The sequence below is a fragment of the Pelodiscus sinensis genome, chromosome 23 (genome assembly GCF_049634645.1).
Source record: "Pelodiscus sinensis isolate JC-2024 chromosome 23, ASM4963464v1, whole genome shotgun sequence".
Lineage (NCBI taxonomy): Eukaryota > Metazoa > Chordata > Testudines > Trionychidae > Pelodiscus > Pelodiscus sinensis.
The window spans coordinates 25,789,997-25,811,026 of NC_134733.1; the positions used below are offsets into that span (position 1 = coordinate 25,789,997).

The 21,030-nt window shown below is 52.0% G+C and overlaps 1 protein-coding gene across 4 annotated transcripts in view; it reads left to right on the forward strand.

Moving 5' to 3' along the window:
- The window catches only part of PARK7 (Parkinsonism associated deglycase), a 42,297-nt gene extending 40,224 nt beyond the window's left edge, over window positions 1-2,073 (forward strand). For all 4 annotated transcript variants that reach the window (XM_006117966.3, XM_075906437.1, XM_025182063.2 and 1 more), the window contains exon 7: window positions 1,551-2,073. In XM_006117966.3, the coding sequence (XP_006118028.1) occupies window positions 1,551-1,711 (161 nt within the window). In that variant the 3' untranslated portion in view covers window positions 1,712-2,073. The remainder of the gene's footprint in view (window positions 1-1,550) is intronic.
- The last annotated feature ends 18,957 nt before the right edge of the window (window positions 2,074-21,030 follow it).

Sequence of the window (21,030 nt, forward strand, 5' to 3'; positions counted from 1 at the left end):
GCCCTGAATACTGTGGAGGAAAGGGATTCACAGGCTCGTGTCCTCCATGCTGGCCAGAAAGAAAGGTGAGGGGAACCTTGACAAAACAGTTCTAGGAGCATTTTCCTCTCCTGTTTGATGCCTGCCAGCTTTCTCCTTTCTGAATTCTTACCTAAAAAACCCAGCAACCAAGCAAACTCAAATGGTGCCCTTCTTGCCTTCCAGAAACCCCAGCTGTCAAAGGGTGATCTTTTTCTCATGACATAAAGTGCTGTGATTTGGGGAAGGCATGTCATGCCCATTTCTCATTGCAGTTCCTTGCCACTAGCTGGACTTGGGGGAAGGAGATATTCAGGTGGGAAGGGTCTCTACCACTCCCTCCCAGAGGGAGCTAGGTAATCTAGCAAGTTTATAGAGACATTCAGTGGTTTCTAAAAATTCCCTGAGAATTAAGAGGTACACTAAATCCTCAGCACTGATGGGCTTTGTTAGCAGGGCATATGTTGAAGTGGGGTACGAATAAACTTGTTGGGCTTTGTGTCCCTGGAATAGTCTTTCTGTTTTATTTTCCTTATTGAAAATTTGTATGTGGCCCTATACCGCTGATACATACTACAGGTTGAACCTCTCTGATCCAGCAACACCCATAATCTGGCACGATTTGAATTAGCCCAATGCCTATTTATCATGGGTGGGACCACGTTTCCCGCAGTCCCATGAAGTTTTTTCACAGCCCCCAGTCCTGGCTCTCGGTGTCCTCAGAGCTTTCATGAGAAGGTGTTAGGTTTGCAAGCAACAGGCATTAATTAATGAAGCACGTATTAGGGGTGTAAAAGGTTAACCATTTAACAGGTTGCCCAGTGAGCATTAGGCTTACCGGGTAACCGGTTTCACAGCCCTTGCTGAGTCCAGCCTGCCACTGGGGCAGGGAGGGAGGTGGCAGGGAAGGCTACTCCTGCTTCTGCTGGTGAGATCCTGCCTGCATGGCTCTGGCCCAACTCTGGCCCTGGCTGTGCAGAAATGTCCCAGTGTGACTCTCGCTCTGGCCAGCCGCTACCCCTGCTGGTTCAGCTTTGCCCAGGCAGGCTGGCAGGACACCTCCCCGCCCCTCAGCCCAGGCTGGGCAGGCAGTTTAACTGGTTAAACATTTAACATTTTAGTCGTTTAACCAGTTAACTCTTCAAACCCTTTTTACATCCCTAACACATATTGTGTTATCAAACAGTACAAGTGCTGCTAGCTCTTGGGGAAGAAGAAAAGGGGCTTGAGACTTTTATTGTGGGTTTTTTCTTAATTCACTTACTACAAGCATGTGAGTAGGAGAGACTCGTCACTTTTATTTTAAAAAAATCCTAGGACTCGTGATAACCAAGCAAAGCTTTAAAAGTTTGAAAGCTAAAAGTTATAACACAATGAAACTTTTTAAAATCTTATGATTTGGGGGGATCCGACTCATGATTTTTGAATACTTGGCTAACAGTACTAAGTAGCGTGGCAGGTCTGGAAAAATTTGCCATATCATTACTGGAATCTACCTGATGTTTTTTCTCTGGTCTGCTTTCCCCTTCAAGACCATTACATGTACTCTGACAGCCGTGTGGAAAGGGACGGGAACTTTCTCACCAGCCGTGGCCCTGGCACCAGCTTTGAGTTTGGCCTGGCTATTGTTGAAATACTGATGGGGAAGGAGGTGGCTGATCAAGTGAAGGCTCCTCTTCTATTGAAAGATTAGTTCAGAAAGTTTGCTGAAGGGGAGGAGAGGGAGAAGAACACAAACTGAAATGGAAAGGTTCTTGTTTCCCTTCTGAAGAGTAAGAAAAAAGCTATGGGCTGCATAAAATCTAATTGTGAAGTAAACTCCAGTAGTATCACATTGAACTGACCAGCACTTAACATTTACATTAGGAACTGGAATAATTTACAGGCTAATGGTTTTTGTTCTTAAGAGAAATTTACTTAAATGTACCTGCTTAGCTAATGAAACTGGTGCATTAAAACAACATAAACAACAGTGATATCCTTTAATAGTTTCAGAATCACATGAACAAAACTTGTTTGCTTGCTAAAATAAAAGGAACTCTGCTTAAAAAGTGACTTGCTGCTTGTTTTGTGTCTTGCAGTTGTGAAACGGTGCCAGAATTTCTTTTACCAGTTTGGGGAGTAATGTTGTTGTGATCTTAATGTCTATAACCATTTAAATCTAAAAATGTGGGCAGTTTCTTGTGACATCCTAATAAATGCCAGATTGAATTGTTGATACCCATGTGGGATACTTGCACAATAAAACTGTTTATATCGTTAACAATATATTTAATAAATAAGGAAGTCACAGTTAAATCAAGCCCCCTGCCAACTGTAACCTTTCTTTTTTCTTTTTTTTTCTTTTTTCTTTTTGTAATGTGTATAACACTGCAGGTGCCTGCCAAAAATCAGAAACATTTCACTTTCACGGCATTCCACAATTCTTTCTTTCAGATAGTGGCTTGTTTGGGCTGCTGTTTGCATTTGGCTTGAGACTTAATTTGATTTTTTATAATTCAGAAAAAGTTCTTGTAGATCAATTTGTAATAATGCTCCATGTATAGTGACAACTGATACATTCATATTTACTAATAAAGGACTAAAAATAAGGGGAGAGGTGGCTTAATACTCAGACCTTGCACCCCTGATGGAAAGATTTGGTCCAACTTATGTCAAAAATCTCTGCTTGCTGCCATTCTAGTCCCAAGTGAACATCTGCCATTATTTTGGAGCTTGTCTCTGGTATGCCAGGATTTGACACAGCAGCGATTGATCTACCAGCTGTCAATTTATCACATCTGCTTAGAAAAGATGAAATCTATGTCAGAGCACTTTTCCATCTGTTCTGATTCCCCATGAGGATCAGAAAAGTAGGCAGAGTTGACAGAAGAGCAGCTCCTGCCGACCTTACTGCACACAACACACCACTGACTCAGGTACACTGTTAGCATAGATGCAGTCATGCAGATTAGATTTCTGGGGGTTAGTATGGACAAGGTCTTAGTTTGACAATACACAGCCTGCTCGCAGCATGGGTGGAGAGGTGAGGTTTGGAGAGTAGCGAACAGAAGCAGGTAACCAGAATCTTCCCGGATAATTTGTTGTCTGTAGTGTGGTGTGCTTCCTGCCTCACAGAAATATACAGATGTGTGATCTGTTTGTTTGGGGAGGGGATGCTGAACCTACCAGCTTACCAGGGAATGCTGAGAGCTTCTTAATGAGGCTTTGATCCTGACTAACGTATCTAATCTTCACCACTACACACCACCCCCACATGCTAATCAGGCAATGGACGTGACACCAATCTATACAGCACACTAGACCCGTGGTCACCAACCAGTAGATCAGAATCTACTGGTAGATTTAGGAGCCTCTGGGATCCTGACTGGGTTGGCCAGGGACCTATCAAGTGCTGTCACTTCAGTTGCCCCTCCACCCACTGACATGCTCCTGTCCTCTGCCTTGGAGCTACCCCCCGTGTGAGCCTCCTACTTGCTGTGCAGGGTGTGGGAGAAAGAAGGGGGGTGCTGATGTCAGGGTGTCCCTCCTCCCCCCACTCCTTTACCTATTTCCACACCGAGAGAAGGCGAGGGAGGGAGCTTGGCAATGCAAATCTCTGTCACTCTCACACTGGGTGTCTGTCATTTTCTCAAACACACAGGGTACGTCTAGACTACAGGGTTTTGTCGACAGAAGCTTTGTCGACAGATACTGTCAACAAAGCTTCTGTCGACAAAGAGCGTCTAGACTACATCCAGTTCTGTCGACAAAGCAAGCCGCTTTGTCGACATAACAGTGTGGACGCAAAGGACAGTGTAGATGCAATAATGCCTTCTATTGACAGAACTCTGTCAACAAAAGGCGTTATTCCTCATAGCATGAGGTTTACATACGTCGACAAAGCTGCTGAGTTTTGTTGACGTTATGTCGACATAACTCAAAGGTAGTGTGGACGCAGGTACAGTTTTGTCGACAAAAGTCCGCTTTTGTCGACAAAACCCTGTAGTCTAGACACACCCACACTGTCCTGCACTCTCATCTCCTGACCCAACACACACATGGAGGGTTGTTACTTTTACAGCTTGTGAAGTGGGATAGTTTTGGTTTCTGACTGGTCTGTGCATTTCATAATTTTCATTTCTCTCTTATGTGTCAATCTAATTCTTTGAGGAGTGAATTCTAACGTGCCTAACCTGTTGTGGCTGGAGTCATTATCCCTGTGGTAATTGCTGCTCCTGGAAGTGGCTGGCATGTCCCTGCAGCCCCTGAGAAAGCTAGAGCCCCTACTCCACATACTGTCCTCACCTGCACACACCACTCCTGCAGCTCTCATTGATGAATAACGGAATTGTGGCCAGTAGCAGCTGTGGGCTCAGTGCTTTTAGATGAGGGACAGCACATGGCACCATGGAGCCACTGCTGAACAAGCCCGCTGCTTTTAGGAGTGGTGCAGGGCCAGGGCAGGAGTAAGCCTGCCTTAACCCCACTGCTCCACCACCCAGAAGCTGTTTCAGTTAGCAGTGCCCAGCCAGAACATAAGAACCTGCCTCCTGAACCCCGCTCCCAGCCCCGAACTTCCTCCTGCACCCACCCTTCTGCCCCAGACATGAGTCCCTCTGCACCCAAAGTCCTTTCCATAGCTTGCATCCTGAAACCCCTTCTGGATCCCAATCTGCGACCCTGGGCTAAACCTGGAGCCCCTCCCATTCTCCAAACCCCTTATCCCAAGACCGGAGCTTGCACCCCTACCCCAGCCTAGTGAAAGTGAATGAGGCTGGGGGAGGAAGGGGCTGGAGTGAGCAGGATGAGGCCTTGGAGAAGGGATGGGGCAGAGCCTCAAAGAAAGGGTGGGAAGGAAGCGGGGCAAAGGTATTTGTGTTTGAGGTAGATCTTAGATCTTACATTGCACTTAAATTTAAAAAGTGATCTTGTGGTTAAAAAGATTGGAGACCACCGCTCTAGACTGTGCATCACATGCAGAGACTAGGGGGAACTGAGGTGCACCAGTGGCAGGGAAATTCAGTATGCACAAACACCTGGAAAGTGACCCACACTTGCATGCTACAGAGAGAGCAAAAAACCCCTCAAGGTCACTGTCAGACTGACTTGGGGGGACTCTTCTAGACCAATGCGAGCAGGAAGCAGCCACAGAAACACCTCAGAGAATTAAAGTTTGGGACCTCCTCAGGGCCTTGGCCTGCTTACCTCCTCAGGTCCCATCACCAATCACAGCTGGCCCTGCTGATTCAGAGGAAGGTGAGTTTAACGAAATAAACCTGCTCAGACTACACTTGGGCTACATCTACGCTGCAGGCTTTTTGCGCAAGAACTGTTTTGCAGAAGAGTTCTTGTACAGAATGGCAACGTCTACACTGGCATGACTTTCCGGAAATGCTTTTAACGGAAAAGTTTTCCGGTAAAAGCATTTTTGGAAAAGCGCGTCTAGATTGGCAGGATGCTTTTCCGGAAAAGCACTTTTTCTGGAAAAGCGTCCGTGGCCAATCTAGACACGCTTTTCCGCAAAAAAGCCCCGATTGTCATTTTCGCGATCGGGGCTTTTTTGCGGAAAACACTACTGTGCTGTCTATACTGGCCCTTTTCCAGAACAGTTTTCTGGAAAAAGACTTTTGCCCGAACGGGAGCAGCATAGTTTTTCCGGAAAAGCACTGATGATTTTACATTAGATTGTCAGTGCTTTTCCGGAAATTCAAGCAGCCAGTGTAGACAGCTGGCAAGTTTTTCCGGAAAAGCGGCTGATTTTCCGGAATAACTTACCAGTGTGGACACAGCCAATATCTTCCACAAGAGCAGGCCCACACTGCCATGTGATTTTGTTCAAGAGCATCCATTCCAGTGTGGGGACACTTGGGCAAGAAAGCTTTGATGGCCATTTTAGCCATAGAGGCTTCTTGCGCAAGAAATTCATGTTGCCTGTCTACAGTGCCTGCTGGAAGAACTCTTGCACAAGAAGGCTTATTCCTCGTGGGGGGAGGAATAACTCATCCGGAAGAAGCCCTGTTTTCCAACTCTGTACTATACTTGTGCAAGAACGCGCGTGCAGTGTAGACAGCCGGCAAGTTTTTGCGCAAGAACAGCTGTTCTTGCACAAGAAGCATGCAATGTAGACACAGCCTTGGGGCTTGGGGGGAAATCCCTCCCTGAACTCTGGGGAGGGCCAGATGAAGCTGTGATGCCTGATTTTAGATTATAAAACATAAATCCAACAGGAGCCCTGGGGCTACTGAGCCCTGCCACCACAAACAACTCAGCCTACAACTCTGTTTGGTCAGCCTGCACAAAAGCAATTAAGTTGGTCCCCCTCCCCCAACTCCTGCTGGGAGGCTGTTCAGGAACCACCTCCCTTCCATGGTAAGACAACTTCTCATTTTCAGTCTGATTTATTTTTCTTGCACCAATGTTGGTCTTTCACTTAAATAGAGCTTGATCTCTTTCCTCTCCCTCCAGTCTTTACTTACAGCCGTGGTGGCCAACAAACTAGCCCCTTGCGGCATTTGGCAGGTTGAGGGAGGCTAGTTCACTAGAGCAGTAGCCGCTAGGGCGGCTGCTGCTTCCATAGGGGTTGGACACCCCAGCCCGACAGTGCAGTGCTAGAGCAGGCATACTCCCTCGGCCGTATTCTTTTGGTTATTTTTTGTTTATGATCCTAAATAATTTTCACTCCCCATGGCGGTTTATGCCGGTCAGTTTCTTGTAGTGCCTTTTAACACTATTGGGGGCTGGTGCACCATTGTGGGCACCTCAATACTGGGGGGAGCCCCAGAGGCCAGATCCAGGCAAGCTGGTGGCCACATCTAGGCCCCGGGCCTGAGGTTCCCCGCCCTGGCTTTAAACAATAGGTATGACTCTCGAACCATTTCCAGCGCATGGGCCCCGGCGGGTACTTTGACTGCTCTGTGGAGAACACAGCGTGCTGGGCATGTTTAACATCCACAAGATGCCACTGAATACAATTTGCTCTTCCATTGGAAAATGGCCACAAGGCCAGACGTCTTTCTGATGAGCAGGGGATGTACTTGGCAGCACAACGAATAAGTGGTTGTCCATCCTATTTAATATTTTTCCTAAAAGGGGTTTGGGCTTTTCAGCTGAGTGAGGAGTTTTCTCTTAAGAAAGCTGTTGTCAGATTCTCACTGGCACTTTAAAGTGACAAAGTAAATTGGTCAAGAATGAAAGGTAAATTCATATCAGGTGTGGCTTCCTTGCTGTACTATGGGGATAGACTCCTGGACTGGAGTATTGGCAAGAAATTAAAATCAACACAAGAACCATGAGGTCACATCGGCTTCATTTCCAAGTCTGACACACACAGGCTGCGTCTAGACTGGCATGATTTTCCGGAAATGCTTTTAACGGAAAAGTTTTCCGTTAAAAGCATTTTCGGAAAAGAGCGTCTAGATTGGCGCGGAGTTCGTGTTATAACGATGCGCTTTTCCGCAAAAGCAGAAGCCCGGAACCATTTTGCGGAGGGCACAAGGGCACCAGCCCTTTCCGGGTGCGGGGGCTGGAGCTCCGTTCAGACACGTGCTTAAAGGGGACAGCCGTTTGTCTCCTGCTCTGTGGTTTAGGACCTCTGGCAGGGACTGACAGCCATACCAGGTTTGGTGGTTGTCCTCTGACTTTTGGACACCGCTGCCTTTGGCCACCTACTGCTTTTGCCAGGGGCTTATTTCCTTGCCTTGTTCCTTGTGCCATGGAACCAGGGGTGGCCATGTGCCTGCTCTGGCCCTTGTCGGACATTTTTGAGTGCCTGCAGCTGCTGCTCCAGGTTGGTGCCCTCCTCTTCCAGGGCCAGGAGGGGCAGATCGCTGTGGACCAGTGAGGCCATGGCGTCCCTGTGGCACCCCCACCCCAGGCTGGAGAGGCCACTGAGGAGACTGGACACCAGTACGGACTGGTGGGACCGGCTGGTCCTAGGGCAATGGCGCCGGAACTTCCGCATGCGAAAGCGGATGTTCATGGAGCTGTGTGCCTGGCTCACCCCCGCACTCCAGAGAGCCACCCCCTGGCTGCGGGCACCCATCCCCGTCAAGGAGAGGGTCGCCATCGCAGTCTGGAATCTGGCCACCCCAGACAGCTACTGATCGGTGGCACACCAATTCGGGGTGGGCAGATCCACCGTCGGCACCGTTGTGATGGAGGTAAGTCCCAGGGGGAGTGGGAAGTGGGGTGGGTGGAGGATGCTGCACTGCATGCCCAGTGGCAGCCAAGACTCCAGGCTGGGTCACTCAAGGGTTTGGACCGTCCCTCCCTTGCACAGGCCTGCTGGGGGGGAGGTGTAGGGCGAGGGGGCTGTGGTGTGTGTGTGCGTGAGGACAGAGGGAATCACGGGGAGGGGGCCAAGGGAGCGCACACCCACCCCTGCCTTATATGATGTGTTCCTCTGTGTTTCTCTGCACCCTTCTGCAGGTTGTCCATGCCATCAATGACGTCCTGCTCCCCAGAGTCATCTGTCTGCGGGACGTGGTCGCTACCGTCGCCGGCTTCGCTGCCCTCGGGTTCCCCAACTGCAGGGGAGCCCTGGATGCAAGGCACATCCCCGTCCGGGCCCCGGAGCATCGAGCGGCCCATTTCATGAACAAAAAGGGGTAGTACTCCATTGTTCTGCAGGCCCTTGTGGACCACCGGGACTGCTTTGTGGATGTTTATGCAGGCTGGTCCTGCAGGGCACATGACGCCTGCATACTCCACAGCTCTGGACTGTTTCGCAGGCTGGAGGTGGGCACCTACTTCCCCCAGCAGGAGTTGACTGTCGGGGATGTGCCTATGCCCATCTGCGTCATCGGGGACGCGGCCTACCCCCCTGCTGCCCTGGCTAATGCGGCCCTCCACGGGGCGGCCGAACCAGAACCGGGCCCTGGTTCAATGACCGCCTCAACCGAGCCCGCAATCAAGGCCGATTAAAAGCCCGCTTCCGGTGTTGGCTCATCCGTCTCGAGGTCACCAGCGTCACCGCAATTGCCCTCTGCGCCTAGAACTGTGTTTAATGTATTTTGTGTTGTGTTTACTCTTTTGTAATCTATCCCTTGCTTGATTGGGATTTTATTCATGTCAAATATAGTCCTGTGGTTAAATTTTATCTTCAGAGTTGGTATTCATTTATGCATCACAAACTCATAACCCTTTACAATTATTTCCCTTTTTTTTTTAGCAAACCAGTGATAGATATGGAATTTGGAATCCGCATTTGTCATCTTCATGATTTTATTAGGTTGATCGACATTCTAAATTAATTATTCACGTAACCTCACGTAACAGGGAGGAGACCTTGGACTGGGAGGGGGAGGGGAGCTACTCCTGCGAGGGGTGGCCCCTGCGACCACTTCTGCGGGGGTGGACCTGGACATGGGGGGCAGGCTGAACGGGGAGGTGGGCAGGAGGAGCAGGAGAAGAAGGGGCCATTGCAGGAGGGGGCGGGGGCAGGTGCACCATGATGGGGTGTGCATCGAGGAGGCCTTCACGGCTGTGTTCTCACAGGGCCTGGAGTAGGGTCGCCTCGGTTTCCCTGGACAACTCTCTCCCCTCCTCTTCCCTTACCTCCCAATACACAACAACACAGTTTGGTTTCACCAAAAAAACTGGTTGGTTTTTATTTACAAAGGGGGAAGAGTGGGAGGAGACCTTGAACGGGGAGGGGGAGGGGAGCTACTCCTGGGAGTGGTGGCCCCTGCGACCGCTCCTGTGGGGGAGGACCTGGACATGGGGGGCAGGCCGCATTGGGGCAGGCTGAACGGGGAAGTGGGCAGCAGGAGCAGGAGGGTCCATTGGAGGAGGGACAGGGACAGGAGGAGGAGGGGGCGGGGGCAAGGCCATGCCATAATGGATGGCATGTGCAATGTGTGCGGAGAGGCTGGCAACGGAGTTCGCCATCAGCACAGTGTCCCTGGAAGGTGGCCCAAGGCCGCCTGGCGCCACTGCAGGTCCGCCTCTGTGCGCCTGTGCATGGCAGCCTCTATGCACGCGACGGCCTGCACATGGTGCCGCAGGAGCTGGTCCCGGTGTCGGACGCGCTGCCTCCGTGGTTGGGCAGTTGGGGGTGCTGCTGCCGGACTGGAGGGTCCCCCGCTCCTGCTGCAGGGAAGAGAAGAAAGGATGGGTCAGTCAGGCAGCCCTACCACTGTCCCCACACCTCATGCCTCCCACCCCACCCCTGGGCCCAGGTGACACCACAGGGGTAGTGTGGCTTGGGCCACCTCGGTTCCCCCCGCCCAGCCCCCTCCCATGTTGTATGTTTGCATAGAGGACCGCCCCTGGAGTAGGGTCCTCCTCCATGTATTGGAACCCCCAGTCTGTGTCCTGGCCCCGTGGAGGGCCCTAGTGTTGCGTTAACCTGTGGAACTCCCTGCCGGTGGAGGCTGTGAGGCTTTGGGCTAATCACTGGTGTTTGACAGGGAGCGAGATGAATCCCCACACAGTGCCTGGGAGCATGTCTAGCAGCGGTAGTCTGGGCTCTCAGATCCCCATCGCGTGGGACATCTCCTGGACGGAACCAGGCGAGTGACTGGGGAGTGTCCCATCCTTGCAGCAAAACTCAGGCGGCCCTAGGGGGTGGCCCGAGCACTTCTCTCACACGCACTATCCCTCACACACTGTAGCCCAGGGGGACATGTGTGGCCGCGAGGGGCGAGGGGGAGACGCTCACAGGGCTGTGACGCTGTGGTTTTCCTAGGCGCAGCTGGCTGTGCCTCACAGCCAGGCATGGGGACAGTGTGCTGTTTTGCCTGCTACACCCTTGCGGAGATGCGGGCTCTGGACTGAGTCCCTGGGGCCCTGGCTGGTTCCAGCTGGCACCCACCCTTCTCCCCTGGTCCCACCAGATGTGTGTGAGCAGCACAGTCCCAGGCATGCCCTGGAGCTGCCTGCCGTGGCCACGTGCTGCTCGGTCACCAGGCTGCATGTGTTGCTTGTTGCCTAATGCTACACAGTGTGCAGCTCACGTGGCCTGAGTGACATGCTCTTCCCCTCCCCCCCTCTGGGTGCTTGCGGGGAGGGATAGCTCTGTGGTTTGAGCATTGGCCTGCTAAACCCAGGGTTGTGAGTTCAATCCTTGTGGAGGCCATTTGGGGCAAAAATTCATCAGGGATGGTACTTGGTCCTGCTATGAAGGCAGGGGTCTGGACTTGATGACCTTTCAAGGTCCCTTCCAGTTCTAGGAGATAAACAATCTCCATTTATTTTTTTTCTCCTGCCTGCCCTTGTGAGTGCAAAGTGCAACACTTATCGGTGGATCCTTCCCCGGCCTCCGAGGATGCACAGGAGACATCGGGGCTGCCGGAGGGGGCCTGCTGGGTGGCACTGCTGCTGCTCTCCCTCTCCCGTAATGGTGGTCCTGGTGATCGGGGGCGCGCACGCAGGTGTCGGCTGTGCTGTCCGGGGCTGGTGGAGCTGGCTGTCCCAGGGTGGTGTGCAGCCGGTCATAGTGGGGGCCGGTGTCTGGTCCTGCTCCCCTGGCCCTCGCTGGCCCATACATAGCCCAAAGTTCTTTGACTGGGCTAGCGCCTGAGCCATACGGCCAAAGCTGTTGGCGTTGTGGCGCCGGGACTGGGTGTCGTGGAGGCCCCCTCCTCCCACAGTTCCAGGAGGGTCTCCAGCTCCCCCGAGGATCACGATGGGGCTCTTCTTTTGCAGCCCCTGGGGGCCTCCTGCGCTGGGGGTGCGGGTGGCTGAGCACGCGGAGCTGCCATGTTGGGCTGCAAGGTGGCTGCTGGGCACGGCAGGGGCAACGGTGGCAGACCTCAGGCCAGAGGTCTGAGCACGCTCCTGCCACGTGCGCTCAACAGCCTGTGTCTGCTTTAAGAGCTTGGGTTCCCAGGAAGTCCGGGGCGGCTACGGGGTCTCCCAGCGGCCAAACAGCTTTTTTCTGTTTAGCTTGCTTTTGCGCAAAAGTCTTAGCTGGCTGTCTACACTGGCCCTTTTGCACAACAGTTTTTCTCAAAAAGGACTTTTGCCCGAACGGGGAGCGTCAAAGCTTTTCCGCAAGAAGCACTGATTTTGGACAGTAGATCTTCAGTGCTTTTGTGGAAAATCAAGTGGCCAGTGTAGTCAGCTGGCAAGATTTTCCGGAAAAGCGGCTGATTTGCCAGAAAAAGTGGCCAGTCTAGACACAGCCAAATAATTTAATTTAAAGCATGCCGTTCAGCCTTGCCCTTACGTTGCAAAATGATGTTACTCTGCATCAAGAGACAAGTTAACCCAATCACCGAATTCCTGGCATTACTATGCAAATAAACCATTTTGCTGTGAAGTTAACAAATTCACTTTGCTCTCCTGTATTCCATGCTGAAACATAAGTGTGTGCTACCTTGTAGCTGGTTTTGCCCACTGACTGGTTAGCATCGACTTTCAGTTTTCCTACAATGGTAATTGCCTGTAAGGCTTGATTCAGCAGGTCCAGGTGATGGTCACAGCCAAGGAAACAGCCTTCTTGTGCATAAATCTAAAGCCTGTTGTGCTGAAGAGACAGTCACCTCTTCCTTCTTTGCAGTCAGCTGGACAAAAAGTCCATGTGCCACAACATATTTCAGTAGGAAAAAGTAACCAGCGGGGGAGTGAGCCATGAGGAATGGAAGCTGTGGGCCGATTGCACAAAAATGGGACCTGTGTCTGCCAGAAATGCCCAAAGCCTGTAAACATGTTGGTCGGGGTGTGGGGGCGGGGGGTGATAAAGGCTAGGCACTTACTCATGTGTCAGTCAGTGCTGAGTACAAGCCCCTGGGGCTATCCATTCAGAGGGCAGCTGTCAGCCAAACTACTCGCCACCAATACTTGCTGAGCTCATCTCTGCCATGCCTAGACTGCGCCGAGCCATGGCATGGCCCATGCCCTGAGCTCCGCCCCCCCCGCCTCCAGCCAGTTACTTACCAGCAGCGAACTCTTTACAGCCACAGTGACCCACCCAGCTCCAAGTGCTGCTTTTGTCACTAGAGGCTAATTACAGGGCATGTGGGCTAATTACACCTTAGGCCTATGGCCTATACCGTTGTAGAGCATTGGGTCTGGGGCGCAAACGGGGCTACTTGGATTCCAGGGGAGGTACTCCAAGGTTTCGGGGGGAGGAGGCGGAGAGTCCATCACTCGACTGGCTGCTTGCCAAGGTGTATAAGCTGGTACATAAAACCAAAAAAGCTGACATTGTAAAGTGAGGTGAAAATGTGAGAGAGGAAAGGTTGAGCTGTTGCTTCATGGCACAAGCCAGCCACTAACGGAGCACTCTCTGACCCCCGCCCCCCTCCCATCATGAGGTTATTCTGTAATTGTCTACCACACAGGTGTTGGTACCTCCTTCTGACACACACCTGGGATGCAGAGGGCAGGTCCAGCGTTGGGGTGCCATCACTATTTTCCAACTGGTACATAATGAGTGAGACAAGGCTGCTTAAAATGCCAACCCTGATGAGCAATTGCACCAAGGGGCTTGGCTGAGGTATGAGATTGAGGCCAGGTGTAAAGAGCTTCTGCCTGAGTGCAGTGACCAGATAACCCAGCCAAATGGCATGGCTGAGTTGAGTCTCCTGCCGAGGCTGGGCCTTGCAGCCTAGAAACTCCTGACGTAAAACTGAGGGGGCCATCAACTAACAGGACTGACCTTTGCACGTGCGTCTTGGTTTCTGAAACACACGCATGCACCAACGCCACTTTGTAGGGGGCAGAGGCGTTCCGCCAGGCTGGCTTCAGGGCGTGGGTCATCCGGGCCGGGGCACCTGGGGCAGAGCAGAGGAGGGCGCTACAAGACTGGAGTCAGACACTGGTCCCAGCTGGCAGAGGCACAGTGTGTGGGGCAGTGCCCGTGGTTCTTCTTCGAGTACTTGCTTATGGCCAGTCCACGAGTCCCTTTTACCCTTACCCTTAGCAGTACCTGTTGGGCCAGCCGGGGAGCCCCCTGGAGTGGCGCCGGCATATCGGCGCATAGATCCCCCTGCTGGCCCCCTCCCCCTCAGGTCCGTCTTACCCCCGTGATGGTTTGTACAAGGCGTGGCTTAGCACCGCTTACGTGCTGTAAATAGTTCTTCATGGTCTAGTTACTTGTTTGTTTAGCAGCTGTTAGTAGGTAGTTTCTCTCCCTTCCCCCCTCGAAGGGGATAATGCCGGGGCCTCAAGGCTTCAAACCCTGTGTGTGGTGCCTGGGGAGACCTGCACAAGGCGTGTTTAAAGTGCCTTGGCAAAGGTCATTTGACAGACTCCTGCAGGAGCTACAAGTCCTTTAAACCAAGGAGCAAATGAGAGCGCAAGTCCAGACTCAAGCTGCTACTGGTGGAGTTGGTGCTTCAACCTGCGGCACGGGAGCCACTCATGAGGCGCACCCCAGGAGTGGTGCGGGGTACAGGGTCCACATCACCGCACTCTGCAGTGCTGGACTGTCAGCACCACGGCACTGTTCTCAGTCACCAGCACCTAGTGCTCGCAAGAAGGGAGGTCGCCTTTGAGACGGGAGCAGGGGTGCATCTCCTAGGGTTCACCCTCCGGCTTTCTCCCTGCCGTATGTAAGGAGGCTCCCGTGCACCCTGAGCGAGTAGCCCGGACTTGTCCGTGGAAGAGGTCCCACAGCCGTCGACCCCAGACACATTTGCTGTGGGCTGGGAATGGATTGAATGCGGCTCCTCCCCAGGACCAGCACCACACGGCCGGGAGCAGCAGAGGGTTAGAATGGTACTGGCCCCACCTTCCCATTTTACCAGTGAGGGAATCTGGACTGGCACCACCTGTAGTAGCAGCACCGATCCCCCTGGTACAGAAGCCCGGTTTGATATGGTGCAGATCCCTCCCGGCATCATCAGCACCGGAGCGCACGGTTATGCCCCCTCCGGCACCACTGCCGCAGCACCGAGGGAAACCAGCAGCTGTGGCACATTCTAGCAGGCACTGGGAGCAGTAAGCATCACCGGTACTGCCGTGGTCTGCATCCAAGTACTCCTCTGAATCAACCAGCCAGCCACGGTGAACCCTACCCAGCCACAGCCCCCACAGCCTCAGGCACGGTTTCCCCTGGAGGGGCCACTATTGCTAAGGGACTCCTCAGCCCCAATGAGGCTCTGCCAGACCCATCCCCTGCAATGCCCGCCATGGACATGTGCACCCATGAGGGCCTCCTGAGGATGTTGGCCCAAAACTTAGGTGTGCAGGCCGAGGAGGTTGCAGAGGAATCCGATCACATGGTGGACGCTCCTGCTAGGATTGCCCCAAATTAAGACAGTGGCCAAAATTACCAAAAACCTCTGGCAGACACCGGCATCAATTCCTCTGATGCAGAAGGGGGTAGAGAGGAGGCATTTCATGCTGCAGTCTGGTCATGAACATCTGCTTTCCCACCCACCCCCCTGGTTTGGTGGCAGTCCAGGCTGCTTGCCAATGGGAGAGGCATGGGAAGCCTGGTCCCACTCCTACGAGTAAGGAGCCCAAACATCTGGATCTCTTGGGGCAAAAGGCATATACAACAGTGGGGCTGTAGCTGAGGATTGCAAACCAGCAAGCAATGCTCAGCAGAGATGCCTATAACTCCTGGTGGCAATAGATAAGTTCAAGGCCCAGCTCCCGAGGGACTTGCTGCAGGAGTTTGGGGCTTTGGCGGAAGAGAGAACAGTGGTATCTCGCACTGCCCTTCAGGCTACGCTGGATGTGCAGACTCCGTGGCACACTTAATGGCCACAGGCATAGTCATGTGATGGAACTCGTGGCTCCAGGACCTGCCCTTTGAAGGTTCGGAGCTCTTCTCAGAGCAGCCTGATGTAAACTGCACAGTCTGAATCCTAGGTCACAGAGGCCATACCGGCAAGGCCCCAGACAGGATCATAGGTGGAGAAATAGGGGACATAGTGGCAGGGGCACCAGGAGGCGTTCTCGTTTGGCCTCCGAGCAGCCTCAGGGGCCCTTCAACAAGACTCGGCCTGAGGTCAGGCTTTTGAAGGTCCGCCCGAGGGCGGATTACCAACCCCAGATCTAGATTGTCCCCTTTGCAAACAAACTGTCCCCTTGCCATCGTTTTTGGTGCTTTATCGCCTCGGACCGGTGGGTCCTTGAGATGGTGGCAAGGGGATACTCTATCCCACTCCTTTCCTCCCCACCTCCCCAACCCCCCTTCCCTGTCTTTCTTCAGGGACGCCTTCATGAGCATCTTCTTCATCAGTAGGTCTCTTCGTCCCTGCCATTGGGGACAGCAGAAGAGGTTTCCCATACGTTTTGGAGAAAGGGGGTCTATTCCTCATTCTAAAATCCAAAGGTGTTTTTTTGCCCCATCCTAGACCTCTGTGGGCTCAATGCCTTTGTAAGGAAGTCAAGGTTCAGGATGGTGATCCTGGCCTCTATCATTCCCTCTCTTGATCTAGGGGACTGGTATGCTGCCCTCGATTTGAAAGATGCTTGATTCCACATTTCAGTTGTCCCTCACCACAGGATGTTCCTACGTTTCTTTGTTGGTCGGGACCACTACCAGTTTGTGATGCTGCCATTTAGCTTTTCCAGGCTCCCAGGGTGTTCACCACGGCTGTGTCTACATTGGCACCCTTTCCGTAAAAGGGATGCTAATGAGACACTTCGGAATTGCAAATGCCGTGGGGGCAAGTAGGAATAAGGGATCTTCCGGAAAAGGGTTTATTTTCCACAAGATCCCGTCTAGACTGGCGCTTTTCTCCCGCAAAATCCCGAGCCGGAAAAAAGCGGCAGCCATGTTCATGCAAATGCCGCGGGGGATATTTAAATCCCCCGCGGCATTTGCAATTCCGAAGTGTCTCATTAGCATCCCTTTTCCAGAAAAGGGTGCCAATGTAGACACAGCCCACATGTATGGCAGTGGTAGCTGCCTTCCTAAGAAAGAGGGGGCTTCGTGTTTTCCCTAACTGGATGACTGGCTCATCAGAGGCAGCTCCAGGGACGAGGTGCTATCCCACATTGTGTTGGCCCGGGACACTTTCAGTTGGGACTCATGTTGAACGAGGTGAAATCAACCCTTGTCCCGACTCAAATAAGAGAGGGGGTGAGGTTAGATGCTACAACAGGGTGAGCAGCTCTACTAAGCTCCACGTTTGTGGCCAGGATATTATTCGACAGCTCCAGGCCACACCTGTGACAACCATGAGGCATTGTTTAAGGCTGTTGGGCCACATGGCCACGTGTGCTTATGTGGTGCGACACACCAGAGTGCACCTCCAACCCTTGCAAGCCTGCTTGGCAGGAGTCTACCGGCCGGCTTGTGACCACATCGATACTGTGGTGACTGTCCCACCAGAGATCCTGTCCATGCTGGACGTGTGGCTGAGGGAGAGCAAGGTGTGCTGCAGGGTCCCCTTTGTCCAGCCCCTCCCTCGATGCAGATGGTGATGGACACTCCAATACCAGGTGGGGAGTCCACCTTGCAGACCTATGGACATAAGGTATGTGGTCTCGCAGGTGCCGATCCTAGCCGTGTAGAGTGGCTACATGGCCATCGATCCATAATTTACTAACCATGATGTAATTACGCAGCAGGCTAGACAAGATGTGGCTGTTGGCAGAGGGGTGTTGCAGTCTACTTGCTCTTAGACTCCGACCCTGCCTCTGTAGGTGTAGCTTGGGAATCACCCAAGTGGAATGGACTCGAAGAAGACAAAATGGTTACTTACCTCATAACTGTTGTTCTTCGAGATGCGTTGCTTATGTCCATTCCACATCCCACCCACCTCCCCTTCGCCGAAACGTCCTGCACGAAGAACTGAGGGGATGAAGAGCCAGCAGGGGGATATATGTGCTGATATGACGATGCCACTCAAGGGGGCTCCCTGGCCGGCCCAGTGGGTACTGCTAAGAGTAAAAGCTTCCGGAACGCGGGCTGGAATGGACATGAGCAACACATCTCGAAGAACAACAGTTCTGAGGTAAGTAACCGTTTTTTCCCTGTGGCCACCCAGAGATGACACATTGACTGGGGGTGGAAGGGGAGTAGCAATGCAGGGAGGTGAAGGGGGCACAGTGCAGATGTTGGGGCGGAAGAAAGGGTGGCAAGCCTACGGAGACAGGGGCAATGGGGGAGCGCCCAGGCCCACAGGGCACCATTTCCCAATATGTCACAGAAACCACAACCAGCATGACGTGGCCTTCCTTGTTGGAAATCCCAGCAGAGACAGATGCCCCTGGGGAAGAAGTCAGACATGGTGTCAGCACAGACCCCCAAGGCTGCTGCCAGCCAGAAAGCTTTGCCCTGTAGACGCAGTGACAGGTCCTGGGATGTTTCCACAGCTCGTTCACCTTATAAAAAAAGTTCTGCATTACGCTCGCAAACCTGCTGCTCTTTTTGTCCCCGTTCTCAGTGGCGTGTGAATCCTTCTGTGCTCTCTTTGCCTTGCCTCTTTTTCTAGGGTCCTGCCAAGCCTGGAGTATAAATCACACTGCAGAAATATTTTATTTCCCTGTCTTATAAAAACTACCCCAGCAGCAAAGCTTTGCTCTCAGCTCATCTTCAGTTTGCCTTGTACAATGACAGTGTCATGCCATCTTGTGGGAGAGGATTGGTACAGCACCATTACAATAGCCTGGATCAGGGCTACTCAACCAGGGGTCACAATGGTACTCACAGCACGTGCCAAGGGCCACAACTTAAGTGTGGTTGAATATACATGCAAATAGTGTGAAAGAAGCTGACGGGCATGACTACAAAGATTAAGGCAAGGCTATACAAGACACAGGCCCCATTTAAGTCAGTTCTGCTGCCATTAATAAAATGCAACATTTACCCGATTTCCACTCATATGACAGCACTTTTAATGAGCAATGACAGTCCAGGAATTTAACTACTAAAATGCATCTCAACAGAAGCCCAGTCTATTGACTACTTTGTTGTTTTGCCTCTCTCCCACGGGCCATGCATTGCGTCCCATGTAAACCCAAACTGTGCCACGGGCCACAAACAAATGGGCCACAAGCTGCATGCGGCCTGCGGGCCACATGTTGAGTAGTCCTGGCCTAAATGAAATGTTCCCCTTGCTGTGATACAGTCTCTGGTCCCCACAGGAGTGAGTCTCAGCAGTAGATGGTGCACATACTTCTTTAATTTTACAAAGTGCAAAAACATTTTTTTTAAATATGGCCATAAATACCTAGGGAAGGGGGTTTGCAATGCAGAGGTCAGGTCTCTAAGCCAGGCACAGCTCAGTGCTCAGTGAACCCAAGCATTGGGGGAGGCGGGAATGCTGAGATGTACCTTCCCCCAAAGAGGCCCTGTACTTCCTGCCTATGACTCAAGACCTGGGTCAGTCAGTGTGAACTAGGCAAAGCTTTGAGGGTCGCAACACAAGTTCTTCGTCGCATGCTTACTCGCACCACATGCAGGGACTGGCAGAGAGTTTGCCTTTCGCAGTACCCATCAGGAGTGCAGGTAGAACGGTGCATATATGACCCCTGCTGGCCCTCCATGTCCTCAGGTACGTCTTCCTGCACATGACGGTTGTTGGAGCGCCATTCTTGCTTGTTCGCTGCGTCCACTCAGTGTGCTGAAAACATCCACACGCTGTACATTGGCTACGTCTACACTGGCATGATTTTCCGGAAATGCTTTTAACGGAAAAGTTTTCCGTTAAAAGCATTTTCGGAAAAGAGCATCTAGTGCCAAAAAAAGCACTTTTTGCGGAAAAGCGTCTGTGGCCAATCTAGACTTTTGATTTTCACGATTGGGGCTTTTTTGCGCAAAACAAATCTCAGCTGTCTACACTGGCCCTTTTGCGCAAAAGGGACTTTTGCCCGAACGGGAGCAGCATAGTATTTCCGCAAGAAGCACTGATTTCAGACAGTAGGAAGTCAGTGCTTTTGCGGAAGTTCAAGCGGCCAGTGTAGTCAGCTGGCAAGTTTTTCCAGAAAAGCGGCTGATTTTCCGGAAAAACTGGCCAGTCTAGACACAGCCCAGCAGTCAAAAAAAGCAAATAGACTGTTAGGAGGCATTAAAAAAGGAATAGCGAATAAGACAGAACAGCTTAGTGCCATGATATAAAACCATGAATACTGCATACAGATGTGGGCACCTCATCTCAAAAAAGATCTAGTGGCATTGTAAAAGGGCAACAAAAATTATCTGTGGGGGGATGGTTTGTAGACTGGGGCCCATATAAAGGGAAATTAAAAAGACTTGGACGTTTCAGTTTAGCAAAGAGGAGACTAAGGGCGGGATAGGCTAGAGGTCTATAAAATCATGACTGGTGGGGAAAAAGTAAATAAGGACATGTTCTTTACCGATTCCCACAATATAAGACCTTGGGGGCGGTGGTCACCAATTGAAATTAATAGGCAGCAGATTTAAAACAAGCAAAAGGAAGTTTTTCTTCACTCGGTGCACAGTCAACCTGTGGAACTCCTTGCCAGAGGATGTGGTGAAGGCTAGAACTTTAACAGGGTTCAAAAAAGCACTAGATAGATTCATGGAGATTAGAGCCATCAATGGCTCTTAGCCAGGATGGGTAGGAATGATGTCCCTAGCCTCTGTTTGGCTGGAAATGGGTGACAGGGGAGGGATCACATGGGGATTACTTGTTGTGTGCCCTCCCTCTGGGGCACCTGGTATTGGTCACTGTCGGCAAGACAGGCTAGTGGACTAGCTGGACTGTTGGTCTGACCCAGTGTGGCTGTTTTTAGTTCTTATGGCGACAGCCCCAGTCTTGCGCAGGGGTGGATGGCTACAAGTGTCTGGTGTCCCACCAGTGGGCCAGAATACGATCCAGGACTTCTATCTGAGGGTCGGCGAGGGGAGGGGAGAGACTTGTTTTGGACCAGACTGACACTCGCCTCCATGGGCTGAAGGATTCTAGGGCACCTCTTAGGTCCCTAGGCCCCGCAGAGGTGTTCCTTCCCTAGGGCCCCGTCTCACCCCTTCCAGCAGAGCAGGTTGGATTTCTCCAGGCGAAGGGGCCACTATACTACTACTACTAATAGAAGTGGCAGACATCCCTCCCATTCGTCTTCCAACCTGGGGGCCCCAGACTGAATCTTTGAAGGTGCGAGCAAGGACAGCGCAACAGTCTCAGACCAGAGGCCCTTTACTGCTTGCCTTTTCCCCTTCTG